Below are 17,628 nucleotides of genomic sequence, written 5' to 3' on the forward strand. Positions count from 1 at the left end.
GCCGCCCTTGAGAAGACAAGTCTGCTTTTGAATTCGGCCACCGGCCACCGGCCATTGACTTCCGACCACCGGCCATCAGCCATTGACTACCGGCCATCGGCCAACCGACCGGTTGTTTTCCGACCACTTTCCAGCCGCCGTCTGGCCATAATATTCCGGCGAAAATGAATATTCCGGCGAAAAAAGTCTCGGGGACCTCCGCCCCCGAGGCCTCTAAAGTTGCCCCTGATTTTTGTCCGTGAAAATTTTGGCTTCCGGTGAGTGATTTTCCTTCACGCACGATGGCTTCTCCTCATAATGGGGGCCTTACAAATGTGCGCTTTTACCACAGAAAATTACAAGGGTAAATCAGGCTCCATACTTAACAATCTCCCACTTGGAGACTGATCTCCAAACCAAACCTGCGACTGCTTTCCATTCTGGCTTCTTATCCTTGAATGCCGATTGAAGATGAGCAAAAGCTCAACTTCTCCTTGTTGACCACCTTTGTAAACATGTCTGCAGGATTTTCACTTGTATGCACCTTTCCTAGCTTTAGCTGTCCCTCTTCCAAAAGAGTGCGTATGAAGTGATATCTCACCTCAATGTGCTTTGTCCTTGAATGAAAGGCTGAGTTCTTCGCAAGATGGATAGCGCTTTGGCTATCACTGTACAAGACACAATTGTCTTGTTTGAATCCAAGCTCTTCTAAGAATCTGTGAAGCCACAGAATTTCTTTGCTTGCCTCTGTCATTGCTACATACTCTGCTTCCGTGGTAGAAAGTGAAACCATTTTCTACAGCTTTGAAGCCCAGCTTACTGCTGTGCCTCCAACCGTGAACACATATCCAGTAGTGCTCCTTCGAGTATCTTTGTCACTTGCCATATCTGCATCAGCATACCCTTCTAGAAAAATATCAGTTCCTCCAAAATACAAAGCATTTGTTGTTGTCCCTTTTAGATACCTAAGTATCCACTTCACAGCTTGCCAATGCTCTTTACGTGGGTTGTCCATGAACCTACTCACAACTCCCACTGCATGTGCAATGTCTGGCCTTGTCCAGACCATAGCATACATTAGAGAACCTACCGCTGCAGCATATGGAACTTTAGACATATAGGCTATCTCCTCTTGTGTCTTTGGACACATATCCTTCGTTAGTTTAAAATGACCAGTCAAAGGTGTAGAAACTGGTTTTGCATTTTGCATTGCAAACCTTTCTAGTACCTTCTTGATGTAATCTTCTTGAGATAGCTTTATTGTCTTCTTCGTCCTGTCCCTTGATATTTTCATACCAAGTATCTTCTTTGCAGCACCTAAATCTTTCATTGAAAAAGATTTGGACAGCTCCTCTTTTAGATCTTTGATGTCTTGCATGTTAGCACTTGCAATCAACATGTCATCAACATACAACATTAGGATGATGAATTTCCTATCTCCCAAATTCTTCGTGTAGACGCAGTGATCCGAGTTGCATCTTGTGAATCCATGATCCAACATCCATCGATCAAACTTCAAGTACCATTGTCTTGATGCTTGCTTTAAACCATACAAGCTCTTCTTTAATCTGCAAACCATTTTCTCCTTACCTTTTACTTCATACCCCTTTGGTTGAAGCATGTAGATTTCCTCCTCTAAGTCACCGTGAGGGAATGCCGTATTTACATCCATTTGCTCGAGATTTAGATCATGAGCAGCCACAAGGCTTAAGACAAGCCTAATTGAGTTCATTTTTACAACAGGAGAAAATATTTCATTGAAGTCAATACCTTTCTTTTGAGAAAAAACTTTTACCACAAGCCTAGAATTGTACCTTTTCTTCCCACCTTCTTCTTCCTTCAGCTTGTACACCCATTTGTTTTGAAGTGCCCGCTTACCTTTAGGCAACTCAACCAACTCCCATGTTTGGTTGCGATGTAGTGAGTCCATCTCCACTTGCATGCTCTTCGTCCATTCTTCTTTGGATTCATGTTGCATAGCTTCTTCATATGATTCCGGCTCTCCAGAATCTGAGATCAAGAGATGGTTGAAGGAAGGAACAAACCTTTCTGGAGGTCTACTTGCTCTTGTAGATCTTCGGGGAATAGGTTGAGGCTCCTCATTTGGTTGATGTTGTTGCACATTGTCACCGTTTGCAGTCGTTGAGTCTTTACCGTCCTCAAGCTCCATGTACTCATCACCTGTTTCTTTTGTTTGTTTTCTTTCCAAGTAATCTTTGTACATATTTTGTTCGTTAAAAATTACATCCCTACTCCTTAAGATTTTACCATCTTCAGGATTCCATAGGCGATACCCAAAGTCTCCTTCTCCATAGCCAATGAAGAAACACTTTTTGGACTTTGCATCTAGCTTTGATCTTAGGCTTCTATCTATGTGCATGAAAGCCTCACACCCAAACACTTTGAGAAATGCATAATTCACCGGTTTACCTGTCCATGCCTCTTCTGGAACTCCCCCATCCAATGTCGTTGAGGGTGACCGATTGATTAAGTACGCAGACGTACTTACAGCTTCTGCCCAAAGCTCAAGCGGTAGGCCTACATGTAGCCGCATGCTTCGTGCTCGTTCCATGATTGTCCTGTTCATCCTTTTCGAAATCCCATTTTGTTGAGGTGTCCTTGGGGTTGTCCTTTGCCTCCGAATGCCATTGCTAGCACAAAAGCTTTCAAAAGCTTGGCTGCAATATTCGCCTCCATTGTCGGATCTGAGGCATTTAACCTTGGTACCTGTTTCATTCTCCACAAAGGCTTTCCACCTTTGAAATATGGAAAATACATCGGATTTATTCTTCATGACATAAACCCATGTTTTTCTAGTCGCATCGTCTATGAATGTTACATAGTACAATGAGCCACCAAGTGATGGTGTACTTGCAGGACCCCAAACATCAGAATGAACCAACTCAAGTTTTTTTTTTTCTTTCATTTCCTGATTTTTGAAATTTTACCCTCTTTTGTTTACCATAAACACAATCTTCACAGAACTCTAAGTCCACTTCTTTCAAACCTGGTAGAAGCTTCTTTGTTTGAAGGATTTGCATTCCTTTGGCACTCATATGCCCAAGTCGGTAGTGCCACACCGCACTGTCAACTTCTGTAGTTGCTGCACAAGCTGAAGGTTACGTGCTAACAGTACACAAGTAAAGTGTACCGACTTTTTCTCCCTTGGCAACCACCAAAGATCCCTTTGAGATCTTCCACTGTTTGTTTCCGAATGCAATGTTGTGACCTTCATCGTCCAATTGTCTTGTAGAGATCAAATTTTTGCGAAGAGAAGGAACATGCCTAACATCTTTAAGCTTCCATTCATTTCCGTTAGCAGTTTTGACAGAAACTGTACCTTTGCCGACAATCTCACAAGCTTCATCATCTCCCAAGTATACATACCCAAAATTACCTTTGGTGTAGTCTTGGAAATGTTGCTTGTGTGGTGTCGCATGGAATGAAGCCCCGGAATCTACTATCCAGGAATTAGACACATTGTCTAATGAGAGAATTAGAGCATCTTGCTCTACTTTACCTGCCACATTGGCCTCCGATGTTGGCTTGTTGTCTTGAGACTCTGTCTCCTTCTTCTTCTTGGACCAGCAATCCTTCTTGACGTGGCCCTTCTTGCCGCAATTCCAACATTCAAGAACTGACTTTGTGCGTGACTTGCTCCTCCTTAAGCGATCACGACCCTTTTGGTTTTTGAACCTCTCCTTAGGCCTTCCTCTTGTTTCCACTGATAGTGCAGCACTTGATGATTCTCCTGTGCTTCTCCTTCGCATTTCCTCGCTTAGGAGAACACCCACAACATCATCAAACTTAAGAGTATTTGTGCTAGAGATAGAATTACTTACAGCCATCACAAGGCTGTCCCAACTATCCAGTAGAGATGATAGTATAAGGAGAGCTCGCACTTCGTCATCGAAATTGATTTTCACTGATCGAAGTTGACTTATGTTTGTGTTAAAGTTTTAGGTGTTCTGCAATTGAACCATTCTCTGCCATCTTTAGATTGAACAAGCGCTTCATAAGAAATACCTTATTGGATGCCGATGGTTTTTCGTAGAAGTCGTCAAGTGACTTCATCAAGTCCTCCGTGGTCTTCATCTCCGAAACATTGAAGGCCACCGTTGACGCCAAGCTTAACCGGATTTTTCCCAGTGCCTTTCGATCAAGGACAATCCATGCTTCATCTGCCATTGTTGCGGGCTTCTTCGCAAGACCGCCTAGTGGCAAATAGAGGTCCTTCTGGTAGAGATAGTCTTCAATCTGCATCTTCCAATGTTGGTAGTTTTTGCCGTCGAACTTCTCAATCTTGAGCTTCCCTTCCTCCGCCATAACTCCCACTCAATTCAAGGAATCCTTTCCTTGAGTTAATTTAGCTACGAGCAAACCTTGCTCTGATACCAGTTGTTAGAAAATAAGACGTAGCTAAATAGATTTTTGAGTAGATTACTTAATGGAGAGAGATAGATTTCACACACAAGAGATTATAGAGTAGAGAGAGAGAGAGAGAGTACACACGATATACGTGGTTCACCCAATGTGGGATACGTCCACGGGAAAGCAGCCACTCAATGGCTTTAGCACTTCAAAAGAAGAAGTAGTTTACAAAGGGATTAAACCCTTGATAGAGCTCCCGCCTTGCTGCACTCTCACCACCTCACACTCACCTTGTTGCATCAACTTCACACTATGAAATGTGTGTAGAAATGACCTCCTTTTATAGGCCAAAAGGGTTGCCTTCTCTTATGAGAGACAGCCATGTGTAGCCGTTCTTGTGCGAATAAGTCCAAATCGGACCCTCCAATCCGCCCATGTGTGGCCGCCCTTGAGAAGACAAGTCTGCTTTTGAATTCGGCCACCGGCCACCGGCCATTGACTTCCGACCACCGGCCATCGTCCATTGACGGGCCACCGGCCAACCGACCGGTTGTTTTTCGACCACTTTCTGGCCTCCGTCCGGCCATAATATTCCGGCAAAAAGGAATATTCCGGCGAAAAAAGTTCGGGGACCTCCGCCCCCGAGGCCGCTAAAGTTGTCCCTGATTCTTGTCCGTGAAAATTTTGGTTTCCGGTGAGTGATTTTCCTTCACGCACGATGGCTTCTCCTCATAATGGGGGCCTTACAAATGTGCGCTTTTACCACAGAAAATTACAAGGGTAAATCAGGCTCCATACTTAACAAAGGAAATGGGTAACACTATCCCCATTGTACATACACTAGCTTTCAACAAGTCAATAAAGAGCTCTATTTCCGTGTACATGATTTTTGTTAAAGATTCTCAAAATGAACCTAATGCTTTAGCAAAAGAAAATAAAAGCAACCAAAAGGAATTAGAATTATCCAATTTTCTCAAGGGATTTCAAGATGTTTTTATTGACGACATCCCTTGAGCTACCTCCTAAACGAGGTAATGATGACCATGCAATTGAACTTCTTCCAGGAAGTTCACCGCCTAACAAACCTCCTTATAGAGTTTCTCAAGCTCAACAAGAGGAGACAATGTGGCAAGTGCATGAGTTAGTTGAGAAGGGCATGGTTAGGCCTAGCTCATCTCCATTTTGCTCACCTGTGCTATTAGTGCAAAAGAAAGACGGCACATATCGTATGTGTGTCGACTATAGAGCACTAAATAGGATCACTATCAAGAATAGGTTTCCCGTTCCACGGATAGAAGACCTATTTGATAAGCTACAAGGATCGACCTACTTCAGTAGGATTGACCTAAAAAGTGGCTATCATCAAATAAGGATAGTTGATAAAGACATTGTAAAGACCGCATTTCGCACCACATTTGGTCTTTACGAATACATTGTCATGCCTTTTGGCTTGACCAATGCACCAGCCACATTCAACCGCTTGATGGAAAAGCTATTCAGGCCTCATCGAACCTTCACTGGAGTGTTCTTTGATGATATTATCATCTACTCTAATTCATTAGATGAACCCAAGCAACACCTCCAGGTAATATTTCAAGTTTTAAGAGAGAATAAACTTTATGTTAATCGCAAGAAAAGTGAATTTTTCTTGCAAGAGATTCAGTATTTAGGTCACATTATCTCTCAAGATGGCATCCAAATGGATCCATCAAAGTTGGAGGTAATACAAGGATGGCCTAAACCAAGGAATCTTCATGAACTAAGAAGCTTTATAGGTATGTGTGCATACTATAGATGCTTCATAGAAAAGTTCTCACAAATTGCGGGACCATTACATGACCTAACAAAGAAAAGCGTTAGGTATACATGGTCTGCTAAGGAGAACAATGCTTTCGAAAAGCTTATCTCTCAACTTGTGCTTACACTACCGGATCTCTCAAAACCATTTGAGGTCCAATGTGATGCTTGTGGTGATTGCCTTGTAGCTGTTTTGCTCCAAGAAGGGCACGCCATAGGCTATGAGAGTCGAAGGCTCGACCCTGTTGAGCAAGCTCTAGGCATATATGAAAAGGAACTCCTTGCAGTTCTACATGCCTTAGACTCATGGAAGCACTATTTATTGGGGACTCCTTTCATTCTGCGAACGGATCACTAAAGTCTTAAGTACTTCATGACGTAGACCAAGCTCTCCGACAAAAAAATGAGGTGGACAAATTTCCTTTCACAATTTCATTTTCATATTGCTCACATTGCTGGCAAGCATAATCAAGTAGCTGATGCACTCTCAAGACGACCAAGAGTGAATGCGGTTTCCATAGCAACTCACAATGATCTATCTTCAATGATAGATGAGTATGCTATTGATCCCGATTTTAGAGATGTGATTTCAGCCCTTGCATTAGGGAAGAAAGAAGAACCATTTACTTTACAAGATGGTTATCTTCTCTATGGCAATAGACTATGTGTTACTAACTCACTACGTGAGAAAGTAATGTATGAATCTCATGCTCCACCTTATGCGGGGCATAGAGGGATTCAGTCTACCTTAAAGGGAATTGAAACATATTTCTATTGGCCTACCATGAAAGTGAACATACAAGAGTATGTTTCTAAATGTGTGGTATGCCAAAAGACAAAATTTGATAGAGGGAAGCAACTTGGATTGCTTCAACCCTTGCTAATCCCTAATTCACCATGGGAGAGCATATCCATGGATTTTATCTTTGGATTACCTAAGTCTATCCATGGGAATACGTGAATATGGACGATAGTAGACAGGTTTAGTAAACAAGCTCATTTTATACCTGTCAAAAAGACTATCAAAGCCCATCAAATGGAAACCCTCTTCATTTTATCTTTGGATTACCTAAGTCTATCCATGGGAATACGGGAATATGGAGGATAGTAGATAGGTTCAGTAAACAAGCTCATTTTATACCTGTCAAAAAGACTATCAAAGCCCATCAAATGGCAACCCTCTTCATTTCCCAAATTTTCAAGTACCATGGCTTGCCAATGTCCATAGTGTCGGATAGAAATCCTAGAATGACCAGTAATTCCTGGAAGGGTCTCTTTGAGAATTTAGGGACAAGGCTAAACTTCTCTTCGGCCTATCATCCACAAACGGATGGCCAAAGTGAAATAACTAACCTAACCATTCTCGATCTACTAAAAGCCTATGTAACGGAAGTAGATCAAAGATCCCAATGGGAGAAGTACTTGCCCTTAGTGGAGTATGCTTACAATAACACTGTACATACTTCCACGGGAAAAGCACCTTTTGAGATAATTGAGGGGAGATCAAAAAGTCCCTTCCTACTTAAGGTACATGGGAAGATCTTCGCTGCAGATGAGTATAGCCGAGACCTACAAGAATCTTTTCAAAAGATTAACGATGCTATCTCTATCTCACAGCAAAGGCAAACGGCTGCTGCTGACAAGCACAGAAGAGCCCAAGTCTTTAAAGAAGATGATTGGGTCTTATTAAAGTTTCCCAAGGCTCGATTCAGGCACACGACGGGCAAGAATCCTACGGGACACCAAAAGTACTATGCTAAACTAGCAAAAAGGTACTATGGTCCCTTCCAGATTCTTAGGCCAATCAATGAGATGGCCTATCAACTCAAGTTGCCCAATCATTGGCTCATACACAATGCTTTCCATGTGAGCCTATTAAAGCCTTACAAAGGAGAGCCACCTCAAGAACCAACTATTGAAGACCCATCGGAGATCGAGGACCAAGAGGAGGTGCTGCAGCCCGAGTCCATTCTCCGACATGAAGACAAGGTATTAAGAGGCGGTAAGACTATCCGACGATATCTTATCAAATTTAAAAACTATCCTTTTGAAGATGCTAGATGGATGCAAGGCATACAATTAAAGGATAACCTAAACCTTGTCAATGCTTACAATGTTTCCCAAGAGTAAGCAAATGTACAAAATGTTAAAAATGAACAAAGTTTTTTTTGTCTTATAAGACTCTCTCTTTTTCTTTATTGTGCACAAAAATGAAGTAGTATGCATGCTTAGATCAAGTTTGTGGATGATGTCTCCCAAACGCCAAGTAGAGCTTGTCACTCTACTATGGAAGACTGATAGGACTAATGTGCAAACATGCTTGCGGCAGCCTTGGGCTCTCAAGCGCCAAATGGACTAGTCATCCATTGTGGAATGATGTCGTAGGGTAACATAGGGATCCTCTACCCGCTAAGAAAAGGACTCATGAATATGCTTTATCTTCTCTACACCATAGTCGAGGATGACTATGATTTCAAGAGAGAGGTAATGTCATAATAATCAATATCTAATTCTCCTAAATGATTTTCTCATATTAAACTGATCATTTAATGTGGGGAAGTGCCAGGGGAGAAAAAGCTAGAATATTGGTTAAGCTAGCAGACCGGCCACAGTAGGGATCCAAAGGAGGGAAAATAGGGATCCAAAGGGGGGGGGCATCTGCAAAAGAGCCATGTGAAACAATGGGCTAAAAGGGCTAAAAAGACCCTAAGGTTCAGCCCATTTAGACTTCCAAAATGCTAAGGTTCCAAAATTCAAAGGTTGTGTCCAAAGGTCAACCTTAAGGGAATTGGATGCTTTGTGTGTGTACCAAAAAAGTCTTTGCAATCCCTACTTGGGAGGGGGCGAGCCTTGGGAGTAGGGGATGAGAGAGAAAGTCACACACACACACACAAGCTCCCTTTACACAATGGGAGATGTACATCTTTCTCGTAAGATACTCCTTCTTCCTCTCAATCTACTCTCATACCCTGCTAGCTCTCACCATCTTCGAAGGTGTGTGAGGTCTTGGGTATGAGAACGGGGATAATTAATGTTGTGTTTGCTAAGTTTTTTGCTTAGTGCATGAAGCTTTCATCTTCATTGCACTAACTAGTCTTGAAGGAACACAAAGAATTGTATTGTACAATGTCTCTCTTGATGGGAGAAACCATAATACAAAGCCTTTTGGAGGGGGGACCGGCTCCATGAAAATCCGGTCCTCAACTATTGTCAATGGCTTAATTTCTCTCTCTTTTGAAAGTATTGTTGATGCTATCTAACTAGGTGTTATGCTTTTTGTTGCTCTCTCCACCCAAGCACTCTTGTAATTCTCATTAGGAATCTATTCTAATGAAATACCACTATGTTCATGCTAATTTCCGCTACACACAAGTTTTTAGGCCATTAAATGTTACAAGAGCTAGGTCTTATCATTCATTTTTGTACAAGCTCATTAACTTGAATCATAATTTCCTCATGTTGAGCTGGTGAGACTCGATTAAGAAGGCAATAGGCAAACTCCCCGGGATTCGATCAATCTTGTGATCATCATCTCCCCTCTTAGGAGATAACTCTCCTGGGATGTCATCTATGAACAATTCAACATGCTCATTTAGAAACGAATGAAGATCACTTTCTACTTTTAATGAACCATGAAAAGAGATAGAATCATTCGTCGGATCATCTTTCAAATGCCACGTAAGTAGAAATGCAATTATTTGACAAATATCATGTAAGGAGCACTCTCTAGCTTAGGACTAAGTTGGTTGTGCTTGATTGCAATAATTTTTTGAAGTGTTTGAGCCTTTTCTAGATTTTTTGAATGTTTTCAAGGTTTAATCAATGCAAGGTGGATGAAAGTGAGGCTAGTTGATGGTATTTACCAATGGTCGTGCAAAAATAATGTGCAAAAGGACCTCCTACATTTGACTTCTACAGTGCTCAAATTGTTTCTAAATTCTCACCAGGATTGAGATACCTGGCTTGGAAGGATACCTCCAAGGTGCCCTTGATAACTTGATTGTACACAATTTGTAAACGACTTGAGCTCACGTCGTTTCAAAAAAAATCCAAGACTTGGCCTAATTTGGGATCTTGTGTTGTTGTTTCATCCACTCTAGCTTGCAAGTACGAAGCACCTCTTTGATAGAGGTTTGTAAACCTGCAATCAGTCACGAAAATATTTTGAAAGCTACTCATGGTGGGTTGAAACAATCCCGTTACTTTAATTTGGTAGACATATCACCTTAACCAATAGTCATGCAACGATGTTGCCATGAAAAATGGCACTTCACAACAATGCGCAAACACTCTCTCTTTCTCTTTGTGTTGCTTGCCATTGTGCGAACACTCAAAGAGCTATGGAGAAGTACATGCAGCCCAAAGCGAGGCAAGGAATGGATTGAGAAGGAAGATGGGACACATCTCTGCATTGACACAATATGCGTTTCTTATAGGAGTTATGTTTGAGTGGTAGTGGTAATTGCCCAAAATATTTCCTGGGAGATTGCAAGACAAGTACACAATAGTATGCAACTACTCAACCTAAATTTCCTTTAACAAAGACTGGCTCTCCTGTAAATATTTACTAGCTGATTGCATGTCATCAACTTATTTCCATACGTACAAGGACACATGTCGCTCCTTGTGGTGTCTCGTGCTTGCCAAACTTCACACTTGATACATGGCTCCCAATCTACCGGTCTGTAATATGGCTCCCCTACCCTAGGTTGTGCTTCTCATATTTGTCATTATAGTATAATTTTGTCTCATTATGCGACCAAAAATAATTTTCTCTTTGAAAAAGTTTTAAATAACTGAAAGTATGCTTTTTTTGGTTACCGTTATAAGCTTTTAAGAAACTACTACTACTCCTCTTTTCTTGACCCGACGCACTCGAGCTTGCAGCTCCATAGACTGCGAGCTCTTGCTGCAAGCGGTCTCTGCATTATCTTCCTTCCTTCCTAACGAGAGAACTCTCCAACACTACGTCGTGCAGATCTCTGGTGCGGAATCTCTGATCAACAGAAAAAATCTTCATGATCTTCTGCAAATTTGACACCAAGTAAGTGCTCTTCCGTGTTCAGCCTTCGCCTTTTTTTTTTCCTGTACTTCGCGCATGCGAATTGGTCCTTGCATTTTCTGCGTTACTCCCTGAACCTTGTTGAAATTTTCTGTCGAACTTCCTAAGCATGCTTGGGAAACTTCTGTCTAATCCTAGGTCTTGCGCAATGCTTGCATGTAACTGCTAGTGCTTTTGAGCTGACTGCTATGTTTGTATAATCCTAGGTCTTGCACAATGCTTGCATGTAACCGCTATTGCTTTTGAGCTGACCATTCTCGATGCTGCAAACGCACACATATAATGCATCTTGATTCCTTTTGTTGGTTTGAGCTCTTGATGTTTATGGATTTCTGATCTCCACCCTTGTTCCTTTTTGTCTATTGTATTTTTTCCCATATCAGGAGTTACACACTGCAACTACTCAAACACAATCTCATTGTACGGTTCAGGACATATGTTAGCAACGGTATCCCAAAGGCAGGGGCTTAGATCAAATAGGCGAAGGAGGTCACTTGTCATCCCTTTAACAATTGTACCTCCATCCTGCAAAACTGGAATTCACAATGGATTTCAGGTATATAATTACTGCTTTTGTTTGGTTTCTTTCAAAAAGTGTAGGGGATTCTGAACTGGTTCTGCTATTAGGGAGATAGATACATTCCAATTCGCAGTCAGATGGATATTGATATTGCTCGTTTCAACCTCCTATTTGAGGCAAAGGAAAACACTTCTGTGTTGCTGAATATTACTTCTCCTGTCAAGGTCTCCTATCTTGAACTTATTTTAGTGCACATGTTCTTTGCAACCGTTCTGTTATTAATAATCACTTACTGATGACTGTTTAACAATCACTTACTGACTTACAGGAAGAATATAGAAAGAAACTTGCAGAGAACCTTCTGCAAGGTAGGAATGTGCCTGGAGAAAAGAAAATCCTAGCTTTCAAGAAGAAGAAGAAGAAGAATTATTCCATAGAGGAAGATGAGTGTTCAAAATATTTGTTACACTGCGATAAATCTCCTACACGGAACTCCTATAGGCATATTCCCCAAGTATGTCTTCTTTACTCTTTAGAAGCATTGCAACCGAAAAGATGTAAAAAGATTATCCATCTAAATACTGAGCATTGTGGGTGCAGTCACCAGAGAGGATTTTGGATGCACCAGAATTGGTAGATGACTACTACTTGAATCTGCTTGATTGGAGTTCCAAAAATGTATTGGCTGTCGCTCTAGGGACAGCGGTATATCTATGGGATGCAGAATCAGGAGCCATTAGTCAGTTAATGCAGACTTCAGATGATGATGATTATGTGACGAGCATTGCCTGGGCTGCAGATGGAAAGCACATTGCGATTGGGATCAACTCCACTGAGGTTCAAATTTGGGATGCTTGTAAGGGGAGCCAGGTGTTGTTTGGACTCTCACTCGATCTTTATTAAAGTTCTCTTTCAATTAAAGGCAATTCACAAAAAATGTGTTGTAGGTACGGCGGATGGCAGGACATACAGCTCGGGTAGGAAGTCTTGCATGGAATGGACCTACCTTGTCATCTGGAGGTCGGGACAGTAGGATCATTAATCATGATGGTAAGACCTCGAAGGTTGCCAATGCCATTAAGGAAAATGTGGATGCACGTTTATTGTCTATGTCTTCTTTGCATTCAGATTTGGATGCTTATGATTACTTGAAGGATTTGCCCAAGAATGCTACTGGTATAGACTTATATAACCACAGAGATCCGTACCCCAGTCTCTTCTCTGTTGCCCTTGAAATGATAGAAGTTTTCTATTCAAAGCAGAGGGAAAAGAAGGGGAGGGGGGGTCACAACATGAAAACTTTTAGCATGTTTGGAGAAAAAGATCCGTACCCCAGTCTCTTCTCTGTTGCCCTTGAAATGATAGAAGTTTTCTATTCAAAGCAGAGGGAAAAGAAGGGGAGGGGGGGTCACAACATGAAAACTTTTAGCATGTTTGGAGAATCTGCCAAACATGCCGATGTAATTGCTTAGTCAAATTCCACGTTTGCAAACCTAAGTGAGAGACATGGTCTTTATTGAAGTAAATAACGACTGGAATTGCACATACAAATTTGGTGCAGCAGAAACTGCACAAGCAGGCAGATATATTTCAAAAGATGGCATAGCAGTAAAAAAGGGAGACTTATTTGTATGGGTAGCAAAGTGAGGGAAACTGGGCAGGGGGAAACAATGAATCTCGTTTTGTATATTTAAGCTGGAATAAATTTTGTGCTTCACATTTTAATGGCCTGGAAACAGATTATGTGTTAAGAGAGGTGTCATTCCTGACAAGGGCAAAATTTTAGGTTGAAGTAGGTGGACTTGTAGAGGCAATTGACATCTTATGAGTTCAGAGAATACAAGATAGTGAGGTTCTACAAAACTTTGATAGAGATTCTCTCTTGGGTCCTTTTTTGTATGTCAGGGCTTCCCAGGGCCTCCTGTTCCTCAGATAAGTCCCCCCCCCCACCCCCCCCCCCCCCCCCCCCACACACACACACACAGAGAATGAAATGTTATATTAAACATCTTCAAAAGGCCAAAATGACCTATGAGACCAAACTGATACAATCTTGGTGGATTCAATACAATGTTTGGGTACAATATAAAAATGAAGTAAAGTGAAAACTAAAATCATCATCACACAATCATGTTTTGCCTTGTGCAGTTCGTGCCCGTGATCACATTATATCAGTTCTGAAGGGTCATAATCAGGAAGTTTGTGGTTTGAGCTGGTCTCTCTCTGGCCAGCAACTTGCAAGCGGAGGAAACGATAATCTCCTTCATATTTGGGATGTGGCATCTACAGACTATCTGTATAGATTGTGTGATCATCAGGCAGCAGTGAAAGCCCTTGCATGGTGTCCCTTTCAAGCAAACGTACTTGCATCAGGTGGGGGCACGGCAGACCGTTGTATCAAACTGTGGAATACTCAGAAAGGAACCTGCCTCAGTAGCCTGGATACTCAGTCTCAGGTATGCCTTTGAATCTTTGGACACATTTGCAGAATATGAGTGTTTGCGGTTTCTAAACCTGAAAAATTTCAGGTTTGTGCATTAGTTTGGAGCAAACATTACAAGGAGATTTTGAGCAGCCATGGCTACAGTAAAAATCAACTTTGCCTTTGGCGGTATCCCTCGATGGTCAAAATTGCAGAATTAACGGGTCATACAGCTCGTGTTCTGCATATGGCTCAGGTTTTTATTTGCTCTAACAGTTTTCACAGAGAAGAGATTGTTTTAGTCCTAAATATGATGAGTTTGTTGTAAGTAGAGATTGCTTGTGAGAATTTCGTAGATAAGAAGAGTGAAGTAGTCTGTACTTAAGAGTCGGTTAAGTTGGGTTGTGTGAGAATTTGCCATTGTTTTTTCTTGCTTGGATTGTAGAGTCCGGAGGGAGCTACGGTCGTGTCTGCTGCTGCGGATGAGACTCTTCGGTTTTGGAAAGTGTTTGTGGGTTCTGACAAGAGTAGCTCCAAAGAATGCTTGCAAGCAAGAGAAGGTGGCTGCCTATCCTTAAAGACAGTGCACATAAGGTGATGTAGAGAGCAAAGCGGTCGAGGCACGGCAAGTGCACGCCATGAATTTGATTATAAGCAAAGGTCTGAGTTGAACAGCCATGAGTGCTTACAGATGTTAACTATCATTTTCAAGGCAAGTGTTTTTGAGAATTGTTTCTTATCTTCTTTTGCAGGTGCAAGGAATGTTCTTTTAATTTTTTAGGGCCTGACAGATGGAAGGAAGGCATCAAATTGCTGGTGCTCAAGGGCTCTTACTTGCATAATGAGCCTGTTGAAGGGGGCTCTTACACAAACCTGTCTATTTGTATAATTAGGACAAATATGTGGTGCCTGACCCATCCTCCATTCGATGTTGGTTGATTTTCCTTGCGCACATAGGAAACATAGGTCGATGGCCCTTTAAAGCTGGGCTTTTTTTTTCCCAGAATGTATGCCTCATTCACACACATACAAACACATATTTGCTGCCAGAGTTGATGTTGATGTTTTGTGTGTGTGTGTGTGTGAGAGAGAGAGAGAGAGAGAGAAGAAGAGAATTTTAACGTCATAGGAAACTATCCCAAAGACCTTAAAGATCTATCCAACAAGGAGAGTTGAACTCAAGACGTGTTATTCAAGAGGGAAATGGCATAACCAGAAGAAGAAGGAGAAGACCCAATAGACCTCAAAAAAAACTATCCCAGAGTCTCGGAACAAATTTATTAGGGGGGGATCTCTAACTAATGTGTCCACATTCTCATCTTCAAATTTATTAGGTAAGTGCTGCTTTGCTCAAATTTATTAGGTAAGTACATTTCTAAGTGTTTCAAAGACTTGAAATTTAAACGAAATCATTTGAAGTGTGTAGAGCTACTTTCTGAAGCTCCATTCGCTTTTTTGATTTTTCATTATTTATCTTTGAAGAATCATACTTCTAAAATACATACTCCCCTTTAAGGCTCCTCTGAAAGGAAATGTTAATTTTTTAATATTTTTGTAGGAGATTCAAATTTATGATAATCATAATTTTAATGCCTTTAAACTTATTTCCTTCTCTCTTCACTTAAATTTAAAATTTTTGTACTTTTAGGACAAATTTATAATCTAAAAAACTTTAAAGGTCGATTTCTTACTTAGATGTAGAGGTCAAAGTGTCGTTACACAGAGATGTCCCAAGAAGAGTTCATGGAATGTCACTGACAGTTGGTTTAATGCACTAACCCTACTTCATCGCCTTACAATGTTGGGTGATCTTTTCTTTCTTTTGGGCCAAGCTCACAATAGTGAGTGAGTGTATTAAGGTCTCAAAGAAATTACAAAATGACCTCAATCTCAAGCCGAGCCTTGAGGGACTTGAGATTTCAAATTGGGTGACCTCTCCCCGAGGCAAACAAGACCACAAAAAGTGCACTCTATTAACAAGCTTTTACATATCGCAGCTTACCACCAATCGTCCAAGTCTTGCTTGTTTCCAAGTTTACTTTACTTTACTTTCTTGAATGATCTTTGAGAAGCTCACCACTGCAAGGTCTCTTTCAAACATTGGCGGTTCCTCGCGTGCCATATATGGCAGAAAAAGAAGTATTTGATAGTTTGGGTGCAAATTTTTTACACGGGAAATGAGATTAGGTACATAAAATTTGGCATCTTGGTTGCATGTGATTGTACTAAAATGCCATTGTATGTTATGCATTATAGATATAAATAACATGATTTAGAAAAGAGAAAAGAAAGACATTTTCTAACAAAATTAAGTACTATCTCTACCACAATCTACCTTTTCTACCCCTTTGATTAATGAAAACAACACACGATCAAAATATGGTGATTTTTTTTTTAATTTATAAAACCCATGTACCTAAAGCTTTTGCTCACATCTTCCCTAGCCTCTCCCCATATGCATATTCACTTGGCAAGGTAACCACCTATACTCACGAAAAACAAAGAGAAAGTAGGGAGAGATAGTATTTGATATATACATACGTATATTTATACTCACACACACACACACACACACACACAAAGAGAAATAGTTGCTTACATATTATTGAATTCTTTGGTGGTCCGTGATATGGTGCAATAGTTGTTGCTCCAAACGTGTAATACAAGAAAGTCAACTGTTCACAGTTTTATTGTCGTGTTCTTTTGGTCATAACTCCTCTTCACCTGCTAGTCCTTACAAATTAAATCTTTTGAGAAACATGGTGTTGAGCTTTGAGCATTTGTGCTTTTGCATTTTATGAGTTACACCGGGATATAAACTTTTAAGCTTATTTTTATACTTTTGCTTTAAATTAAAAAAATAGAGAAATATCACTTTCAATTATCTCTCTCTACGTTGTCGTAGCAGTTACGAGGCCTAAATTTGAGTTCAAAATTTTCTCAATGATTGTGATATTGCAAGTGCTTGAACACTTCTAGTGTCTCTTGGTTGTACCAAGCTGAATGTAACTTGCAAGTAAAGTGTTGCATGTACTAACATCATTTTTTGCCAATCTATTTAAGCTTAAAGTTGTTTGATGCAGGCTTCTGTACTTTGCATACATATCCAAAAATGTGTTTCGTACAGAAGTAGATACCGTCCATTCATTTTCAATTATGTGTGCATGTATCAACTTGCCTTCCTCTATAGTAGCTCCTCTTGCACATGCTTGCAACAAACAATGGATCATCAAGTCTTATGCACGGGCTTGGATCTAATAGCAAAGTTGAATATCCTCATGATTCTCGTCGTGGGTGGCATGAGCTAAAATGATTGTTGTCCATGAAATCAGATCAAGTTCAAGCTAATAAAAAATTTGAATAGCCTTATGATTCTCACCATGGGTGGTATGAGCTAAAATGATTGTTGTCCATGAAAGCAGACCGGGTTCAAGCACACCACCGAGCATTTCACGGGCATTTGTTGTTTTACAAAAC

At 40.9% G+C, this 17,628-nt stretch overlaps 1 protein-coding gene across 2 annotated transcripts; it reads left to right on the forward strand.

Annotated features, from left to right (window-relative positions):
* The first annotated feature begins 11,005 nt into the window (after nucleotides 1–11,005).
* Nucleotides 11,006–15,200, forward strand: LOC147416686 (cell division cycle 20.2, cofactor of APC complex-like). Of its 2 annotated transcripts, none has more exons than XM_086508146.1 (10): nucleotides 11,006–11,191; nucleotides 11,593–11,765; nucleotides 11,837–11,953; nucleotides 12,058–12,243; nucleotides 12,330–12,599; nucleotides 12,677–12,779; nucleotides 13,878–14,185; nucleotides 14,258–14,407; nucleotides 14,597–14,811; nucleotides 14,904–15,200. In XM_086508146.1, the coding sequence occupies exons 2-9, from the start codon at nucleotides 11,646–11,648 to the stop codon at nucleotides 14,747–14,749; spliced, it is 1,407 nt and encodes a 468-aa protein (XP_086364272.1). In that variant the 5' UTR covers nucleotides 11,006–11,191; nucleotides 11,593–11,645; the 3' UTR covers nucleotides 14,750–14,811; nucleotides 14,904–15,200. The 2 variants fall into 2 exon arrangements, with proteins under 2 accessions (XP_086364272.1, XP_086364273.1); XM_086508147.1 differs by having other exon boundaries at nucleotides 11,641–11,765.
* The last annotated feature ends 2,428 nt before the right edge of the window (nucleotides 15,201–17,628 follow it).

The sequence above is a fragment of the Adiantum capillus-veneris genome, unplaced genomic scaffold (genome assembly GCF_014529385.1).
Source record: "Adiantum capillus-veneris isolate H3 unplaced genomic scaffold, ASM1452938v2 Hic_scaffold_604, whole genome shotgun sequence".
NCBI lineage: Eukaryota > Viridiplantae > Streptophyta > Polypodiopsida > Polypodiales > Pteridaceae > Adiantum > Adiantum capillus-veneris.

Coding starts and splice junctions, on each gene's coding strand:
- LOC147416686 (XM_086508146.1), top strand. CDS start 11,646: ATGTTAGCAACGGTATCCCAAAGGCAGGGGCTTAGATCAAATAGGCGA. Junction 11,766..11,836: donor GAATTCACAATGGATTTCAG/GTATATAATTAC, acceptor TTCTGCTATTAG/GGAGATAGATACATTCCAAT. Junction 12,600..12,676: donor ATGCTTGTAAGGGGAGCCAG/GTGTTGTTTGGA, acceptor AATGTGTTGTAG/GTACGGCGGATGGCAGGACA.